The sequence below is a fragment of the Triturus cristatus genome, chromosome 6 (genome assembly GCF_964204655.1).
Source record: "Triturus cristatus chromosome 6, aTriCri1.1, whole genome shotgun sequence".
In the NCBI taxonomy this organism is placed as follows: domain Eukaryota; kingdom Metazoa; phylum Chordata; class Amphibia; order Caudata; family Salamandridae; genus Triturus; species Triturus cristatus.
In genome coordinates, this window is record NC_140589.1 from 622,670,624 (window position 1) to 622,689,981 (window position 19,358).

General features: G+C 47.2%; 1 protein-coding gene across 1 annotated transcript in view; it reads left to right on the plus strand.

Moving 5' to 3' along the window:
• The first annotated feature begins 253 nt into the window (after window positions 1-253).
• The window catches only part of FAXC (failed axon connections homolog, metaxin like GST domain containing), a 199,223-nt gene continuing 180,118 nt past the window's right edge, over window positions 254-19,358 (plus strand). Inside the window, exons 1-2 of the mRNA XM_085611121.1 lie at window positions 254-721; window positions 16,250-16,385. Coding sequence (XP_085467247.1) covers window positions 456-721; window positions 16,250-16,385 — 402 coding nt within the window. The 5' untranslated portion in view covers window positions 254-455. The remainder of the gene's footprint in view (window positions 722-16,249; window positions 16,386-19,358) is intronic.

Here is a 19,358-nt window from a genome sequence, read left to right on the forward strand (position 1 = left end):
TAAATATGTTTATTGGGGGTTTATTTATATAGTATTATCGAGTAGATAAATACATTAATGGCGATTGAATTAAACACTTATCGCCCGGATGGTCCATAAGGGAAATCCCATTTGCTCGCCTCTTGGGCTGTTTCCGGGTATATACATGCATCAGTCGTGTCGTACCCGCTGAAGCGTGTCTATTACGGCACGGTGATGACATCACCGGACTTCTCCTCCCCGCACTGACACTGACACAAAGGGGGGTGGCGCCGGCCGGGGCGGGCAGCGGTATCTGCTCAGTGCTGCTGCTGGTCCGTGCTCCGGGAGAGGAGGAGGAGGCGCGTCTGCCCTCCGCCTGCCTGCTCCATCATCAGCTCTCCTCGGCCGCGGTCCTCCTCCTCTTCCTTCCATCCGAGCCGGTCCATGCCTCTCTCCGCTGGCGGGCCGCGGGCCCGGCGGGTGGCAGCGGCATTATGCACTGGGGGGTGGGCTTCTCCTCCTCGCCCCGCTCGTGCCTGCTGGATCTGAGTCGGAACCAGAGCCCGCTGTCGCTGAGCGCAGAGGAGCAGTTCTCCGCCTCCTTCTTCTATGGGGACATCGTCGCCTTCCCAGCGCAGGATCCCTGCAGCACCATGTCAGGGCTGGGCTCCGACTCCTGGTGGAAGAAAACCCTCTACCTGACCGGGGGAGCGCTGCTGGCGGCGGCCGCCTACCTCCTGCACGAGCTGCTGGCCATCAGGTGAGAGCCGGCGGGGTGGGGACTCCGGGTACAGGCAGAGGATGCGGTACTCAGACGGGTCTGAGGCAGCTCGGGTCCAGGGTGTACAGGACCACGGGCACCCATGAGCTGCAAGGCTCGGGGAGGGGGCAGAGGACGGCAGGAGGAGACAAGAGTCTGGAAACAGGGAATGCATGATTCTGGGGAGCCAGGGGACTAAAGTGGTGAGATGGCACATGGCCTCCAGAGGTCTGAAAAACAGGTGGTGTACGGCTCTGGGAACCCAGGGTATGCATAAGTATGGTATTAAAGCTATGGAGGGGTGTTGCATAAGTATGGTATTTATGCAATGGAGGGGTGTTGCATACATATGGTATTAAAAGTGGTCTGGGTGACATACTCTAAACTGGCAGAAAACTGGGGTGTACATCCTGGGATTTAGGGGCAAACAGGTCCAGAGGTATTCAAGAGTTTTGGGTACACACAGGGTTAGACACGTTCATACTTATATACAACAGTGTGGGAGACCCAACAGGCACTGAGATCCGCGGATCCACTGGTTGTAGGGTGTGGATTATACAGCCCTGGGGCAGGCTGGGACCAGAGTTCAGAGTGTATTCAGGTTTCTAGGGTGTACACGCCCATAGTTTAAGGGCTAACACATATGGGCAGCCCTGGGCCTGTGTCCCCCAACAAAGGCACAACTTCCTTTAAACTCAAGAGATTTAGGGGTGCAGAGGCACACACACCAGATATACGAGATATAATTGACACAGAGAGTCTTTTAGCACAAAGGGAGTTCAGGGGCACAGGGCCAACACACACACACAGACTCCTACTCACTCCCACTCTCCGTTTCTTCTGTGTGAAGTATGACATCCGCATTCGACCTTCACCCATTGATTTCCTGAAACTCAGATACACCGAGCCACAGAAGAGCTGCAGCGCGCGCTCACTTGCCTTTTCCGACATAAATCACAGTCAGACGTGGGCACCCACCATTAGGACGCATTTACACTGTAAGTGTTTACAACTGCTGCCCGGCTCCCCTGTTGGTAGGCTGCCGAGAAGAAGGATGCAGTAGGGTGGGAGAAAAGACGGGCTGCGGTGTGAGGGCGAGGAGCAGGCCGTCCTTCAGCTCTGACCGCCCGGGCTGTGTTTTCACCACTGTGTGGGGGTCTCCTCACTCATTGAGTGCTTCCTCTTCCCCCACACAGAGACGACACACGATACCACGGCATAATAACTGTGTGGATCCAATTGCAGGCAGGCACCGCACTGAGCCGTTTTGCACAAGGTTGTTTTCATGAACGGAAGTGATGCGAGACCTTGGACAAATCTCTGGGGCACCTGTGTTGTGGTTTTCTGTATGGAGCCTGCTCAGAGGGTGTCGCCAGGCAGTGAGGTCCTGATGTAAACAATGTACGCGCCATGAGCGTTATTTACCTCGACTACAAGGGAACTAATGCTGGGCCGATCTACAGTTTACATAAATAATGTATACCGGTGGTAACTGTTTTACGCGTGAATGGTATTTGGCCATATGGGGAAATATAAGGAGAGGTTGGCCAAAAGAAAGACGGATTTTAAAATGAGCGCTTGTTATTTGACCATGAAGAGAGAGAAGAGGGTGGGCAATGGAAGGAAGCTTTTACAATTATTGCTTATCATTTTGACTTGTAATAGTGGGAGATTGGGAAGAGGGTGGACAATAGAAAGGGCGTTTGCAAAAATATTTCGGATATTGGCATGAAGGCTTTTTTAAACGTTCAAATCAGACCATAAGGGCTGAGAGCCTTGTCCATGCAGGGCCTATAACCAGGGTGTGTGGAAAGGTCCGAGAGACAGCAGTGGACGTGGGCATGAGCGAAATATAAGATACCAACCCCCCCCCCCCCCCCAAAATACCGGTGGGGATATCCGGTTGGCAGCTATTCGAGCTATGTTTCAGAACCATATGTGTAGATGGCGGACATTAGAGGGCGTAAAGTTGCACAGACAAGGCAAAAGGTCCCAGTATTTGATGTCACATCGGTAGGAATATAATATGGATCCAAGGTCATGACCCCGTCCCTCTAAATAGGATGGTGTCGTCCAGTGCTTTAAGAAAAAAAGTCTTGTTTATATACCTGTTAATGGCATGAAAAGACCTCAGTGCGAGATAGTTTTAAATCATTGTGAGGAGAGAGTAGACCCCTCTACACACCACCCCGTTAGTTGTGCACCATCAAGCAGCCTACCAGGTGCAGGCAGGGCCCAGTCTTACACTGGGCTGATGGTGGTTATTTACTATTTCAGGAAGTCACCAGAGCATGTATGGACGTGAGACAACATTCTGTTGTGTAACCAAAGGGTACCATACAGGAACCTCTCGGCTCCACCCACCATTGATTAGGAAATCAGAAAAACAATCTTGGATCCTGATTTCCCGAACAATACATCAATTGCTTGTACATTTCTGACTCCATTTACTTACTCTGGGAAAACACATCGCCAGCCCCCCTAGGGAAGTGCAGCAGTGAAGTGCTGTCAGGTCGCGTTTGCATCATTGAGGTGACACTGAAACAGACGCACTCCTTCCTGTTTTTGTTTGATCTTGAATTGGGAGATGCCTAATATTTTACAGGGAAGTGGATTGGATCGGCGCTGTTCATCCAGGAACCAATTAGCGAAGTGATGGCAACGGGAGAAAGTGTCTAAGCACACTCCCTTTGACTTCCATGTAAAGCGACCAGGTGGTTTCTCTCAGTCGCCTCGCAGTGGCAAGTAACTACCAGTGGATTCATTTCCCTGGAGAAGTGGGAACATTGTGAGGACCTGGTTACCATGACTGGTTTCTGTCCAGGCCCAGGGGGGGGCGGTGTGTGTCAGATTAAAGCAGTGACTGACAGGCAGCTAAACCAGAGGCCAGCGCCTGGTGACAACACTGGCAGTGTCAGTGCACAGATCCTCGCAAGGTGGGAAGTTCAGTGTGGGTATGGCTATACCCAGAGCCCTAGAATTCAGTGGCGGCTAGCAGGGAACAGAGGTGGTGGGTGGATTTGAAAACAGAAGGCAACTAAAAAAAACCACTTTCGGCCGCCGTCTCTCTGTTGTTTCTTCTTTTCCTGGCAAATCCGGAACAGAAAGCTCCCGGGCTCCCCAAAGACAATCACAATTGGTCTGAGTGCCGTGGTTTGGCACTCAGAGGGAGACTGGAGACCTGGCCATGCTCCCCGCCAGGCTGTGTAATGCAGCCTTGTGGAGCACATGCTAAGTGCGCATGACGTTCTGTTCAGGCTAAGAAGGCCGGCCAAGCAGTTATGTGCAGTTTGAGAGTGTGCACTCACCACTCCTCCCAGGCTCCGACCCCAGCCCTGCACCAAATTAGCTCAGCTCCGTAGCAAATAAAAAAAAATTATATTAACAAAGTAATTATCATTTTCTTTTTCTTTTTTTCTGCTCTCAGAGCAGTGGAGCGACGCTCCTCTGCCTTAGTGGACGAGCCGCCTCTGCTAGAATTAATCGCCTAAGTCCCACTCTCAACAAAAAGTGGGTTTCTTGTAATAACAAAAAAAATGAAAAAAGTAAAACACTTCCTCTCCCTAAACGTAGCTCCTTCCTTTCACGTTCCTGTTTTATTTTAATTTGATACATTGTTTGTGTTTAGTTCAGTCTAAAAGCAACCAGTGGTGGCTGCCACTGAGTAGTATGGGTGAGGCTGAGGCTAGAAAAATACATTAAAAATGACCTACCTTGTTGCCGACTGCCGCCACGCCTCCATCCTCTTCTGTTCCTGCCGGATGCCGTAAGCACACACATGTTCCCCTAAGCCAATCACGACGCTGCTGTCACCATGATAGCAGCGTCGTGATTAGTCTGAACGCCATGGTTCAGAGCTCAGACGAGGACTTTGAGCCTGTGCACGTTCTCAACCCAGGCTGCACAATTCAGCTGGTGGGGAACATGCAAAGTGCCCATGACGGTTTGGTCGAGTCCAAATGGCCGACCATACCGTCATGCGCACTTAAGTGCCCTAACCACTGCTCCCCTGCTGGCTGTAAGAACAGCCCAGCCCGCCTGCCCCGTAAACCTGCCTCACAACGGAAAAATAAAATGATAATAACATAGTGCTATTATCATTTTATTTTCCCATTTTCCACTACTCTAAGAGCAGTGGGGCGGCACTCCTCTGCCACAGCAGAGGGGCTGCCGCTCGAGACAACTCTATTTCTAGTTAACCTAGACCACCTTCTGACAAACCACCTTTGGACGGAGCAATTCCATCATTACTGAGACTGTAAAGAACATCACAGGCAGGGGTAAGGGTGGGGGAAGTTTGGGGTTATAAAACCCCCTTAATAAATATATTCTCTAGTAAATAGTTGGGTACAGGAGTTTTCAATCGTGTGTGATAAGGAGTCTGTGGGATTTCAACCGGGATTCTTACATACACACACAGACAAAAACACAAGCACACACACTGTCTCTCGTCTATATTTTAAATATCTTAAAAATGTCGGTTATTTAAAAAAATATTGTGTTTTAAGTACCCCTTACCATCTGCACTCTCCTCCTTTTCCACTTAAACTGCCATTCGGCACTGCTTTCCTTATAATGTATTTTAACATGATATGCCAGCATGGTTGTTGAAAAACCTGAAGCTCACACCCCCCTAATCTTACTGACCAAGCTACGCCCCCACTCACAGGGTCATGGTTTAAAATGTAATCTTCATGAATGCGAGACTCAAAACCTTCATAATAACAATTGTAATTTTTATATCACTCTTGCTGCATATCTGCTATAGACTGCTACAGACCTAAGGGTTTGAAGCTATGCAAATAAAAATTGTTCCTATAATCACAACTAAATGGTCTATCTTTATTTAACGCTGAAATGGTGAAATGCTGAGTGAACCCCCAAAGTCCTGAGCCTGCAGATTGTAGGTAGGACACCGATTTTAGCAAAAGGTGCCCCAACTACTTACCTATTTAATATGTAGATAGTTGAGAGCCATGGGCCAAATTATTTCTCAATAGTCCACTGCCTCTGGCACTGCCCGCAGCTCCTACCACTGCGGCTTAAATGCCAGGGACAGCAGTAACTGCCTGAAAGTTTTATACATTTACAAGTATATTAAATTGTTAAATCTTCTGCTTCTGCTACTGAATTCTGCTAAAAAAAAAACCCTAGACACACAACGTCAGCATTTTGCGGATAAATACTTGCCAATGATTGGAAATAAGTGCCAGTGCCGAGTACCAGCAAACACTGGCAAAAATTAAGCACTAAACAAATACATTTTCCTTCGTGAATACAGTATTGAAAACAGTCGCACTTTATATGCTTGGATTTATATTCCATATTTGAACAGAACCAGGGTAGTAAAGCTCCCATGCAGATATTGAGGCGCCTTAAAGCTAATTTTCAGACAGATAGGGAACTAGTTTAGGAGCTGGTTGGCAAATACTAACAAATGTTGTATTGGAGGACAGATGGTCTATTGACAAGATTGTTCGCGGTCTGGTGGTCATTTTATTGGTTTGGAACTGTGAGACTCAAGTTCTATTTCCCCTTCCCCCTCCAGGCTATATGCCTGTACCGCCTCCAGGGTATATGCCTGTACCGTTGCTCCCTTGTTCGCCTGTGATTAGAAATACTTTGACTCATGTTATCAAACATTACATGAAAATGGTACATTTACATGAGCACCATGCTCTCATCTCAACTTCCCATGATCAAAATCCTGAAACGAACAGCATCTAGCTGCTCAGCCTCAGACCTGTTCTGGATGGCACACTATATTTTCTTCTCCAGTCAGTGTACTTTGAAGCTTGATTCGACCATAGAATGTACTTTCTACACTCCTGTGTTAAATTTCATGGCTAAAGCCAGTCTGGATGGAACTTTTATGCAGTGTGTAGTAATCTTCTGCACAGCCACTCCACAATGTGTCATCAGGCTCGAACTGAATTTAAAATATTTGATGTCAATACACTACAGAAGCAGCTTGAATTTCTTTTGTGACTGTGCAAGGGCCGATCCGTTAACCTTAAAATCCTTAATCCATCAGGAATTAAAAAGAGCATCATATATGGATGTGAACTGAATGTTATATGGTAAGATGCGGCTCTAAAAATACACAATTTAGCCGACCTAGAGTCGTTGGCAAAGTTAAACCCATCGGCCCAAAAAAGTCTACTCCCAGGAATTTAAATCTAATTTTATCTAGGTTACGGACGGGCAATGCCAACTGATGCTACTATTTTTGAATAATATGTCTTTTTTAATATTAGAGGCTGTGTCTTAAAGTTATTACTTTATAAAGGTAGGGAATGCACACCATTTCTATATGTTCAAAAATCCAAATTCATCCATATTTGTTGATATTGCGTGCTCCTTGGAAAAGTGCCTTGCCCAGGTGACACTTAAAAATAGACGTCATGATTATGGGGCGACTTTTCACCCCTTCCCAAAGGCACTGCTTTTGTGAATACTTCTCGTTTCCAACCACATTTCTACCATTTTCTCTGTATAAACATCCATTTTCTCAATCTCTTCTTTATAATCCACTTGGTTCCACACGCTTAAAGTGATGCCAATTTTCAAAAGTTTCTCATGTTTTTGATGTGCCCATCCAGACCTCTCTTCAAACACTTCCTTTTCAAGAAAGATGAGGACGGACTGTTTTATTAGCAGTGACCCCTGACGAAGGGCCCCAGTAGCCCGAAATGCATTGGGTTTTTAATAAACACTGCTTCTGGATAAATATATGCGTCAGTACGTGTTTTTGAAGAGAGGTCTGGATGGGCACATCAAAAACATGAGAAACTTTTGAAAATTGGCATCACTTTAAGCGTGTGGAACCAAGTGGATTATAAAGAAGAGATTGAGAAAATGGATGTTTATACAGAGAAAATGGTAGAAATGTGGTTGGAAACGAGAAGTATTCACAAAAGCAGTGCCTTTGGGAAGGGGTGAAAAGTCGCCCCATAATCTTAAAGTTATTACTGGCACATCGCTTTTTAACTGACACATCGCTTTTTATTTCTGTTCAAGGAAGACCTGGGAATACAGTATCAAAGCTATAACCGATCCCTGTGTTTTATCACAAAGTTTATTTAATATAATGAAACATATAATCATTGGATTTTTATCGTTCATGATGTAATGAATTGGCCTATGCTTCTATTCAATAAAAAAAATCAAATAGAATTTTTACTGTCAGACAGCGGGATAACGACTTGGCCAAGTCACAACAAAATAAACACAAATACTTAGTATCTCATACCTTCGCGTCACAGAGACAAGAATATCTAGGGTCAAACCTGCCTGGCTATGTTAAAATGAAATTCCTAAGATTTAGACTGTTTTACATCCCGATCCATGAATTTGATGGGAGATGGAATCCTACGCTTAAAGGAGAAACTGTCTGTCGCCCTGATGACATACATTGGAAGCCTATTGCATATTATATGTAGCTGCCTCAAACCTTTGTATTTAAGAAAAATGTTCTTACGACTGATTCTAACAAAGCAAACATAAGATCCAATGTTGAGGCTGTTAGATATTGTTTTAGTGTAAGTACAAATAGTGCAATTACAAGGATAATGACATTTTTAGGTGAAGTTTACAAAGCGTTAGTCTCTTGAGCTAGCAACAACTTTTATAATTGATCTTAATTTATATACGTCTAGAATTTTTTAACCATCACCTGATATTTGCGTCGATTGTGATATTTTGTTTTTATTGTAATCTTTTCCTTAATACAATACATCTCCTACATTCAAGTCACTCCTGTGGTGCCACGACTTGTACTCAGGTCTGATTACTTCTGATCCTAAACGCAACTCTTGGAAGAATTTAGCTTTTTGTATATCCAAAGTGGCTTCAAAAGGCCTATGAGTAGTCTGGAATGCAGAGGACCGTTTCCTCATGCTATATGAAAAATGTGTGAACGGATGGAAAAGGATCCGCGGATGTTGATTCATCAAAATGCCAGAGGAAGCGGAATTGGCATTGCACATTCTTTGTGCCTTATAACATCAAAGGACTGGATCCATCTTCCACCCCAAGCCCCTCAACAACCTCTTATTTGTTGCTGAAGAGGCTAAAGGGTTAGGGAAGGGGAAAAGTGGTATATTCAAGAAAGTTTACGTAGCTCTCAGAGTCTATTTTAGGTCTCCCCTACAGACCGCTTGTAACTTTTTTCTTTTGTTGCCCCATTGTGGCTAACGTAGGGGCATATCAGCAAGGGTCGGCGATAAATATCGCTCAGCGCTCTTAGCGTGAGGATAATTATCGCCGGCCAACTCTGAATTTTATCGCGGAGATAGCGTGCTATTAGCAACGCTTATCTCCAAAGCGATAAAATTCAGAGCGCAAGCTGCCAAATGTGCGATTATCGCGGGAAATCCAGCGATAATCACACAACTTTTGGCGATAGCTTGCTGTTAGGGCCTCACATACTTAGCCATGATATCCACCTTCCATAGGATATCATGGCTAAGTCAGTTTCAAAGCAGGCGTAAGGAAAGTAGCGATAACAGAGGGTATCGCTACTTTTCTTGTCGCTATGCTGCTGTGCGTGAGACTTGATAATAGTAGAAATGTCGCTTAGCTACATTTCTCCCGTTATCTTGGGGAGGAACACCCACTTTGCATCTCATTAGAGATGCAAAATGGGCGTTAAGCGAAATGGCGATAAGGCAAGGTTTCACGCGATAGCGTGACCTTGCTGATAAGGCGATAAAATTATCGCCGCTTTTCGTCCGAAAATGGACGCAAAAGTGGCAATAATTTTTTATCGCCTGCTTGCTGATATGCCCCGTAGTAATTATAGTTGACTTTGTGCCAGCCCATTAGTAGCTATTGTTTTTCATGTAAGTCCCATTTTCTTACTTCTTGTTCGATTGCTTTCCTTCATCTTCTTGTGTTTGTCCCGCCCTTTGAGAATAGTTTCTTTGCCATCCTTTTAACTGAATGACTAGTATCCTTTCTCTGTTCATATTCAGGGAACTACTTTTTTTTTTTCCAGAAGTCTGTGGGAGTGCATGTGTTTTCTTGCTCCTTCACTTATTTGCTGCGTACCCCTGAACAAATCCCCCTGATGTGCTCCATGTTGCTCCGTCCTTCCACTCCGTAGCTTGTCTACTGCTTCCCCATACCTCTCTCCACAGCTATATTTTGCTTTACAATTTTTTCTCCTATGCCTTCACTACTTCATTGCTACCCCACTCTCTCTCATGTTGAAGTATTCACATTCTTTAAAGAAAAAATGCTTTTTCAAAATGTTTAAAATTGTTTAGCACCTTTGCCCCATGTTGATTTTGCTATTACCTCTTCTCCGTTGCTTCCCCGTCCTTCTTTTCGCAGTCTTCAATCAATCAATCAATCAATCAATATATAGCACATCTTATTACCCGTACACATGAGGGTATCCAGGCTTTGGGTTGCAGGTTTTTTGACCCTTCCTGAAGTCTGTCAGCGAGGGTGATGTTAAGAGGTTGAGGGGGAGGGTGTTCCAGGACTTGATGGCGTGGTGAGAGAAGGAGCGTCCTCTGGTGCGGCATCTGCAAATGTGTGGTGTCTGTATGAGGGCAAGGTGGGCGCACCTGAGGTTTTTAGATGGTTGGTGGAAGTTCAGGTGGTGGTTCATGTATGCAGATCATTGGTTGTGGAGTGCTTTGTAGGTGTGAGTGTGTAGTTTGAATTGGCATCTTTTCTGGATGGGGAGCCAGTGGAGGTCTTTCAGGTGCTGGGTGATGTGGGTACTTTTGGGTTGGTTGAGAATCAGCCTGGCTGCTGCCTTCTGTATCGTCTGGAGTCCTCTCATGAGTTCGCTGGTGGTGCCTGCATATAGTGCATTGCCGTAGTTCAGGCGGCTGGTAATGAGGGCCTGCGTTACTGTTTCTGGTTCTGATGGGTAGCCATTTGAAGATTCTGCAGAGCATGCGGAGAGTGTGGAAGCAGGCTAAGGAGACGGCATTGACCTCTCGTTTCTTGGAGAGTTGTCTGTCCAGGATGATGCAAGGTTACAGGCATGGTCTTTTGGTATGGTAGTGGGTCCAAGGTCCGATGGCGACCAGGTGTCCTTCCAGAGGGAGGTGTGGCTTCTAAAGTTCATCACTTCGGTTTTGTCAGTGTTGAGCTTTAGACAGTTGTCTTTCATCTAGGCTGATATGTTCTCCATGCAGTTGTGGAAGTTGACCTTCATAGTGGTGGGGTCAGCTGAGAGCGATAGGATAAGCTGAGTGTTGTCGGCGTAGGAGATGATGTTGATGTCGTGGGTTTCGACGATATCTGCTTGTGGCGACATGTAGATGTTGAAGAGGGTTGGACTGAGGGATGAGCCTTGATGGACGTCGCAGTTGGTGCGCTTGGGATGTGAAGTGAAGGGAGGGAGGCAGATTCTCTGGATGCGCCCGTGAGGAATGATACCATCTATCTGAGAGCATTGCCTTCGAATCCGATCTGGTGCGATCATCTGGTGAGTGTGTGGTGGGAGACGGTGTTGAAAGCAGCGTAGAGGTCGAGAAGGATTAGGGAGCTGATTCTCCTTTGTCGAGTAGGGCACAGATGTCGTTGGTCACGGTGATCAGGGCCATCTCGGTGTTGTGGTTAGCTCTGAATCCTGATTGGGAGGGGTCTAGCAGGTCGTTTCTTCCCAGGTGATCAGTGAGTTGGAGGTTGATGGCCTTTTCGAGGACTTTAGTGGGGAATGGGAGTAGCGTGATGGGGCAGTAGTTCTAGAGATCACTGGGGTCTGAGGAGGGTTTTTTGAGGAGGAGTCTGACCTCTGTGTGTTTCCAGGCACTTGAAAAGGTGTCTGTGGCGATGGACTCAGTGAGGATGGTGGCTTAGCTGGTGACTGATCTCATTGTTTCGAGGTTGAAAGCAGATGGCGGCATGGGTCGGTGCTCCCAAGTGGATGGAGTTCATTAATGCGGTGGTGTTTGGTGTGCTGAGCTGTTCTCAGGTGGTGAGCAGGTGGTCGGTGGCGGTCTTCGTCTGAGTGGGGAGCATGATGAGGTCAGTAAGTTGGGGATCGAAGTTTCTGTTTATGGTGGCTTTTTTGTTGTGGAAGTGTGCTAGTGTGTCACAGAGTTCCTGTGAGGAGGGGATTGAGTTTTCGGTAGCTGATGGGCAGGTGAACTCTCGAGTGATGGTCAAGAGTTCCTTGGTCTGGTTGGTGCTGGTCTCGATGCGGCATGTCAAGGCCTCCTTTTTTGCAACTTTGAGTTGGTGCTGGTAGTTGTTAAGGGCAGACTTTAAGATGACTTGATTGGTGTAGTTTCTGCTGGTGCGACACTTCCTTCCTAGTTGTTTGCATTTGGGTTTCATTGTGCTGAGTTCTGCGTTGTACCAACTGGCTTGTTTGATGGATCTGTGTTGTTTGGCTGGTATGGGGGAGCGACTCGATCGGTGGCGCTGGTGGTCCAGGGTCTAAAGTTCTCTACTGTACGATTCAGGTTGGTGGAGACATCAGGCAGGGTTTTGCTGAGGGCGTCAGTCGATTGGTGCTGTGTGACTTTGGTCCAGCTGCGGAAGGGAGCACTGTGGCAGTTGGGGGTGGTGCAATGTGGTCCAGTGATGGTGAAGTGGATGATGAAATGTTCGAACCAGGTGATTTCCGTGGTGTGGCTATATTTGACTTTGTTGTTGAAGATGAAGATAGGATCCAGCATGTGTCCTCCTCTATGCTTGGGGTCTGAGATCAGGTGTGTGAGGCTGATGTTGTTCACTTGTTCCAGGAGGTCAGTGGAGTAGGTGTCTGTGTGGTCGTCCAGGTGGAAGTTGAAATCTCCCAGGAAGATGTAGTGTTCAGATTCCATGGTGAGCAGGGTGATAAATTCTGTAATGGCATCGATGAGGCTGGTTCATGGCCGTTGGGGTCTGTGTGCGAAGGTGCCTTTGATGGTTGTTTTATCATCGGTGTTGAGTTGGAAGTTCATTTGTTCCATCATCCGCGTTGTTTCGTCTTCGGTGGTGGTGTAGATAATTGATTCCTTGCGTACGGCGCAGCAGATGGGCGTTGTGGTGGCGATGTCAGGGGCCGATGCCGGTGTGAGCCAGGTCTCTGTGATGGTCACTTCCAGGGCCATCATAACAGCATTATAGACCCCCAGGCAAAGCAGTGCACTGGGCCCTGCCTACACAACCACTCACAGGAATAAAAATGTTTAACGGAAAATGAGTGTTTAGTCTGGTCTGCACGGGGCCCCTATACTTGTGGGCCCCTGGTCAACTGCCCAGCATGCCCATGCGTTAAGACAGCACTGGTCACTTTGGTCGAGGGTGGAGATGGTGCTCCAGATTTTGGTGCGTGTTTGCAGAGTAATCTAGTCAGGAAGCATCTGAGTGGTTCCAGGGTGGTAGCGGCTGGCGTGACGCGGGTTTCTGCAAGGGCGGTCAGTCCTAGGATGAAGGTGAAACAGCAGCAGAGGCAGGTGAATGGTCCAGCAGTGGAGGTGGAAGATGTGAGGCAGCAGTTGTTGTTGCATCCGGGGTCCAGGGCATGAAGATCTGTGGTGGAGTACTTGAGGAAGTCGGTGGGGGCCAGGGTTCCTGGCGCTAGGCGCTGTCCAGGCATGGATGGGTGCAGACAGACTTGCCTTTGGCACGCCTTCAACGTGACCGTACTGCAGCTTCCATTAATCGGTCAACAGGGGTGTTGGGGAGAAGGGAAAAACGGCACAGGGGAGCAATGGCGAGACAGGAAAGGTGGCGCCTGGGGCACTGGAATCTGGAGTGCAGGGGAGCAAGGAGCTGAGTCAGAGTCTATTGGCTGGTGGGAGCAGTCCAGTGGTCGTGCAGAGGGAGGCTGGCAGCAAGGAGAGCTGGCACTGACCTTCACATTCTTTAACAAAAGAAAAAAATGCTTTTTGCAAGACATTTTGGAGGGGCCTGCAGCTGCACTTCGCTTTGTGCAGATACACATCTGCACACGTTTTCCCCTGATACTGCACAGCATCTGTAGAAAGCATTTTTGTTGATGCTGAACAGCAGCATTAAAAAAATATTGGCAAAGCCAATAAGTCTGCATTGACAGGCAAAAGGCTAACATGTTGGGTTTGCCAATACTTGTTACATTATGTTCCTAATGCTGCCTTTATGTCCATTGAGACCAGGTCTAGCCAGGACAGTGCCAGGGGTATAATAATGCAATGCATAGGTAGCAGTAGAGACCCATGTGACCTCTAATTGGCCTCTGAGAATAAACCTGCATTTCTGGTCACAGAATTTGTCAGACACTTGCCATAGTGTTCCTTGTGAGCAGCCATTTTCATATATCTTGTCATCTCAAAATACAATAAAACCATCATGGGTGGCCAAGCCATCCATATACAATATGTTGAGTGTTGGAACACATTCCCCGTGGCTCACTGTCAATGTCATGACCACCGCAGGCTCAGAAATTCCCTGAAGACATGACGTTTGACATGTTAATGGCTAAGTAGTCACAATGACGTTTCCTCTGTCCAGACTCTCTTTTACAGGGCCAGGAAGGCCCCTGGAATGACTGCTTCTTATAGGACAAGATCAGGCCGGCTCTAGGGCGGTGCGATCGGTGCCACCGCACCGGGCGCTGACTTGGGGTGGGGGCACCATGTTCATCGCTTTAAAAGCACCGGATGCTGCGTACTTTGTCCCCGCAACTCCAGTGATGAATGCTCTTCCTGGAGAGAGTCCGGAGCTTTGTCTACTGAAAGTTTTGACTGATCATAGGGCAGAGGGTTAACAGAGTGTATCCCATTAACATCTCAAAGTGCATGTAATATAAATAGGTCAATGAGTTACCGGTTTTGTCTGAGATCCTTTTCTTACTTGCAGTTTATAAGTTAAAATCTTAATATAGAGCAGTGAGCTATGAACTGCCATCACACGCTGCATGCAAACGGCAATGAAAATATTAAAACAATATATTTTTTGCCCTGACTTTCGTTGTCCTAATATTGCAAAAGGGGTTCATTTAGGTAGAAATCAATTCTTTTTATTAAAGAAAACCCCTAACAATGGTGTTAAATTTAAAATTCTGAATTTGTGCTTTTCCAGTCCAAGGACTCTTAAACTATACTGCCTACCAGTATGGATGACATGTGTATCGTACCCCTTGTAGGCCTCTGCCTTATGTAACATTTCCTATATACTAATTTTGACAGCGATGATTGATTGTCTCTGTGCAATGCATGTGTGATGTAAAGTTTTTTGACATCTTAAACTGGTATGAGTGGCGCTATAAAACGAAATGAATCTAAGGGACAGTGGTTATGGAGCCTTGAGGGGCACTGTCAAATGGTGGTAGTGAGGGAATCTGTGGTAAAGGTGGGGGGGCGCCAACAAACATTGTCGCACAGGGCACCACCAGTGCTAAAGCCGGCCCAGGACAAGATCATAATAGCAGCAAAGTCCTGGAAAGAGGAGAGGGACTTGAGTCTTTTCACTTCTCTTCTTCCTGGTCCCAAAATTGAAAGACGAGCTTTGAGAGACGCAGAGAGCGAGCAGCAGGGGCAGGGTTCGCGCCACAGCAAGTCTATCCTTGGATTGAGAATAGTCACTTACTTGCAGCATAACCATGCTATAGAGAGACACTGATGAAGACAAGGGGGGATGTAACCCCCGAGGATCCCCTGTTGGGTGACAGTGTCTTTCCTGTGCTCACCCTTCTTGTTACTTTATCTGTAGGCTGCTGGAAAGGAGTAACTCTCATTTCATCACGCTCTAAAAGAGGAGACAATGGAAGAATGAGAGCAGCACTTAAATCTACACAAAGCCATGACAGAGCTGTGTCCTGTTCTAATGGTTTGTTCCATTTTAGGAATAAGAGGTTTGCAGTTGACAGACCCGGATGAGTCATTCACCTGCAAGAAACCCGGATGTGCATTAACTGCGCATTTTTCAATTCCGAACAAAATAATGTCACAGCCGTGTTTTTATATGCTACGATTGCAACTGGAAGCCCCAATAAACGCGCCTGCACTCAGCGCCTTGGGAACTTTCCCATCCATAACCTTCGGCGTTTTTTGAGGTTTGGTTTGTCAGTCATAACTGCTGAGCCCAGACACTGTTTATGACTAAACACATTCCTTTCAGGATACTGTTGCCACTGCACAATTGTTTCACACAAAAAAACCTTGCTATGGTTTTACTACAACACATTCTACAGAGACATTTTAAGGCCTGGGCAAAGTGGGCAATTGGCCGTGGCCCCCACCTTCCAAAGACCCCCTGGGAAAGTGAACTTTATATCTATCTGATCTCTGTCTATTCTCTATCTCTACCTGAACCTCTCTCCCTCTCTGCCTATCTCTACCCACGACCATTACTCTCTAACCAGCATCCTCTTAAGGATTTTTGGATTCACTATCAAAATAGGTCTAAACTGTTTTTAATGAATACTGTTAATGTTCAACATATGATTCAATATTGCTTGGCAGCATGCAGATTTGAATTGTTATGAAATGGGTAATAAAATTCAAATGTGTTCCTTATAGGGGCCCGCAAATATGTCTTGCCCGGGACACAAAAACCTTTAAGGTGACACTGATGCTTTATTATTTTTTTCAGGAAAGAACAAGCTCTGGATTCGAAGGACGCAATTATACTCCACCAGTTTTCAAGGCCAAATACGGGTGTTCCAAGTTTATCGCCATTCTGCCTGAAAATTGAAACATATTTAAGAATGGCTGATTTGCCTTACCAGGTAATGTTATTACTTAAATCCTTACCTGCGCTAAGAAAAGTTTGTTTCATGAGGTTGGATTGCCAAGTACATATACGTTTGTCTATTTCACACAGTAGAGTTGTAAGTTGGACTCACTATATTCCATTCCAGTTTTCCTGCTACAAATCACAGTAAATATAACTTTAGCTCAATTGGGGCGAATCAGGACTACAACTCCCAGAATGGATTTGGTTGTTAATACAAGCCCAAGTCTGAAACATAGGGGTAGCACATATGAACAGTAGGAAAAGTTGTAAAGTGTTTCTATGTGTAGTATTTTGTACAGGAAGGGTACTCCTATGGTAGACTCAGGCATGTACCCTAGCACTATGGCGCTCAGGTGTGTGCCTGGTGCACAGTAGCTGAAATCAGCACTAGGGAGAGGGGAGGAGGGCGCCATTTCTCTGTAGCTATGGCGCTCTCCTTCTCCCTCCCTTTCATGCAACGCAGCACAGCACTTTTGGCTGCTGCGCTGCATTTATGTAAATCTAGGCCATGGTATCCCGAAAGATGTGGATTTGTTTGGTAGTCTTAGCTGTCTGGGCACTTGGGACACTTGTTGCTCTTACATGGATCTTTATGTCGTCGCAATACCTTTTGCTTCATATGACCACATTGATGCTGACATTTGATTTGCATGTATGTTTTCTGTTTCATGTCATGTGGTAGGAAAAGTGGCGGGAGCTGTAAGTCCACTTATCACAACTGCCACAACCTGCTATGATAAGTATTCAAAATTCTTTGAAATTGGGATACTGATTTTATGAGTGTTGATGTTACCAGTACACTCCTCCATATATTGGTTTCTGGGTGTAGGACCTTTAAAGAGGGCTGTAAGTAAGAAATCCTCCGGAACCCAGGAGCAGGCTTGTCCGTTAGTAGCTAAGCTACAATTTAGTTGATGTGACATTTTATTTATTAAGTGAGCATGCTAAGAAGTATTATTGTGCATAATTTTCATGGTGAGCATGACATATTAGAGTGCATGTTTGGCATTAAATCTCTGGCCCTAAATGGACCCTACATTGTCCGTTGGATTTCTCTTTGAGTACTCTTACACAATGTTGTTTGTTATTCTATGGTATTTGTAATGTGTTGTCAATTTCTAGTTATTTCAGAATGTTTTGGGGGCACTTATGTAAGGGCATGAAGAATAGACAAAAGGCAAACAATGTTATCTGACACGTAGTCTAAAGGGCTATCATCATCTGGGCTTTGTTCCCAATTAATTGGGGAGAAAGGCTATGGCCCTTATTCTGAGTATGGCAGTCCATAGGACCGCCGTACCCGTGGTGGCATCCAACGCTCGCCACACGGAGGGACTGGCATAAATCCGCTGGCCACACTGGAATCAAGGATCCGCTGGGCCGGCAGTCTTTCACTGGTAGAAATATGCTGGCGGAGCCACAGCCGGCATTGCCGAGCATATTCCAAGTTGCTATTCTACCGCCCTTTTTAAGGCGGTGAACCCGCCACAAAAGAGGGTGGCGGAATGGCAACAAAGGGGGCTCTAACAGGGCACCCTGCCAGATTTGGGCCTGGGGGTGCATGCGCGGGGCACATGTAGTGCCCCCCTTGATTTGCAACCTCCCTTCCCTGCGTGGTGTGGCATGTATGACACACTGTACACGAAGGTACAGTCGTGCTCTGAATGCGGTCGTCTGCATGATAGGCTCTTCTATGAGCCTAGCTGTTAGAAATGGGATTTTTGGTAGGCTAGGGCGTGGGCCAAAGCCAGGCAAAAACCACCACTCTTGTCAGGATAAGGGAGTTACACTTCTAAAATAACCCCTGCTCACCCCCTTGGTAGCTTGGCACGAGCAGCCAGGCTTATCTTAGAGGCAGTGTGTAAAGCATTTGCACATAACCAACAGTAATACAGTGTACGCACTACAAAAGGACACCACAGCAGTTTAGAAAAATATCCAATATTTTTATATAGTGAAGACAAGACCAAAAACGATAAAAATCCATACTTCTATACTTAAAAGTTCACAGTTCCAAAAATACGCTGATTAAAAAGAGTTACTTGTGGGGATTGCTCCGTCCGGGCTACCACGGCGTTGTGAACAACAAAATCCAACAGTTCTGGCTGGTTGCGGGCCAGCTACGGTGTCGGGAAGACCTGCAAAGCAGTACCTGTTAGAAATGCAGGGCGTCGAGGCCCTTGAAGTCACTCGCGTTGTGGGTCGAGCTCCTCTCTGGTGGAATCAGGAGCGCTGGCGTCGGCAGGTGTCGGGTGCAGCGGTGCGGCGTGCGGTGCTGCCAGGTCACGGTGCGAGCAGTGGCTCCGTGGCGGCGTCAGATGACATCGTCGGTGAGACCAGGGTCGCGGTGCGAGATTAAGGCGGTGCTCGTCATGGTGCTAGCAGGTCACGGTGCAAGCAGCGGCGTCGTAGCTGGAACGCTGTCGTCGGCTGACGTACTGGAGTCGATGGCGCCGGCGTCGGTAGGCCGAGGCTGCGGTGCAGGATGAGGGCGGTGCATCGTGTGACTCACAAGCGGGGCCCTCGAACCACGGAGCAAGCAGCGGCGTCGATTTCGGCGGGAAGAGGTGGTGTCAGGCCGGCCAGGGCGTCCTCGTGAAGCAAGGCGGTGCGGAGTGCGGTGCCCACAGGTCGCGGTGCGAGCGTGGCTCCGTGGCGGCGTCATCTGGCATCGTCGGTGAGACCAGGGTCGTGGTGCGGTGTTGCGGAGGTGCCCTCTGCGGTGCCAAATCTTTGGTGTGAAGCGAGGTGGTGCGGAGTGCAGTGCCCACAGGTCGCGGTTCAAGCAGCGGCTCGGTGGCGGCATCAACAGGCTTCGTCAGTGAGACCAGGGTTGCGGTGTGGCGCTGCAGCGGTGCCCCCTGCGGTGCCTTCAGGACACGGAGTAGGCAGTGGCATCGTAGACGTCGTCGAGTTGGTGTTCTTCAGGTTGCAGCACAAAACACACAGTCCCCAGTGCTGCGGG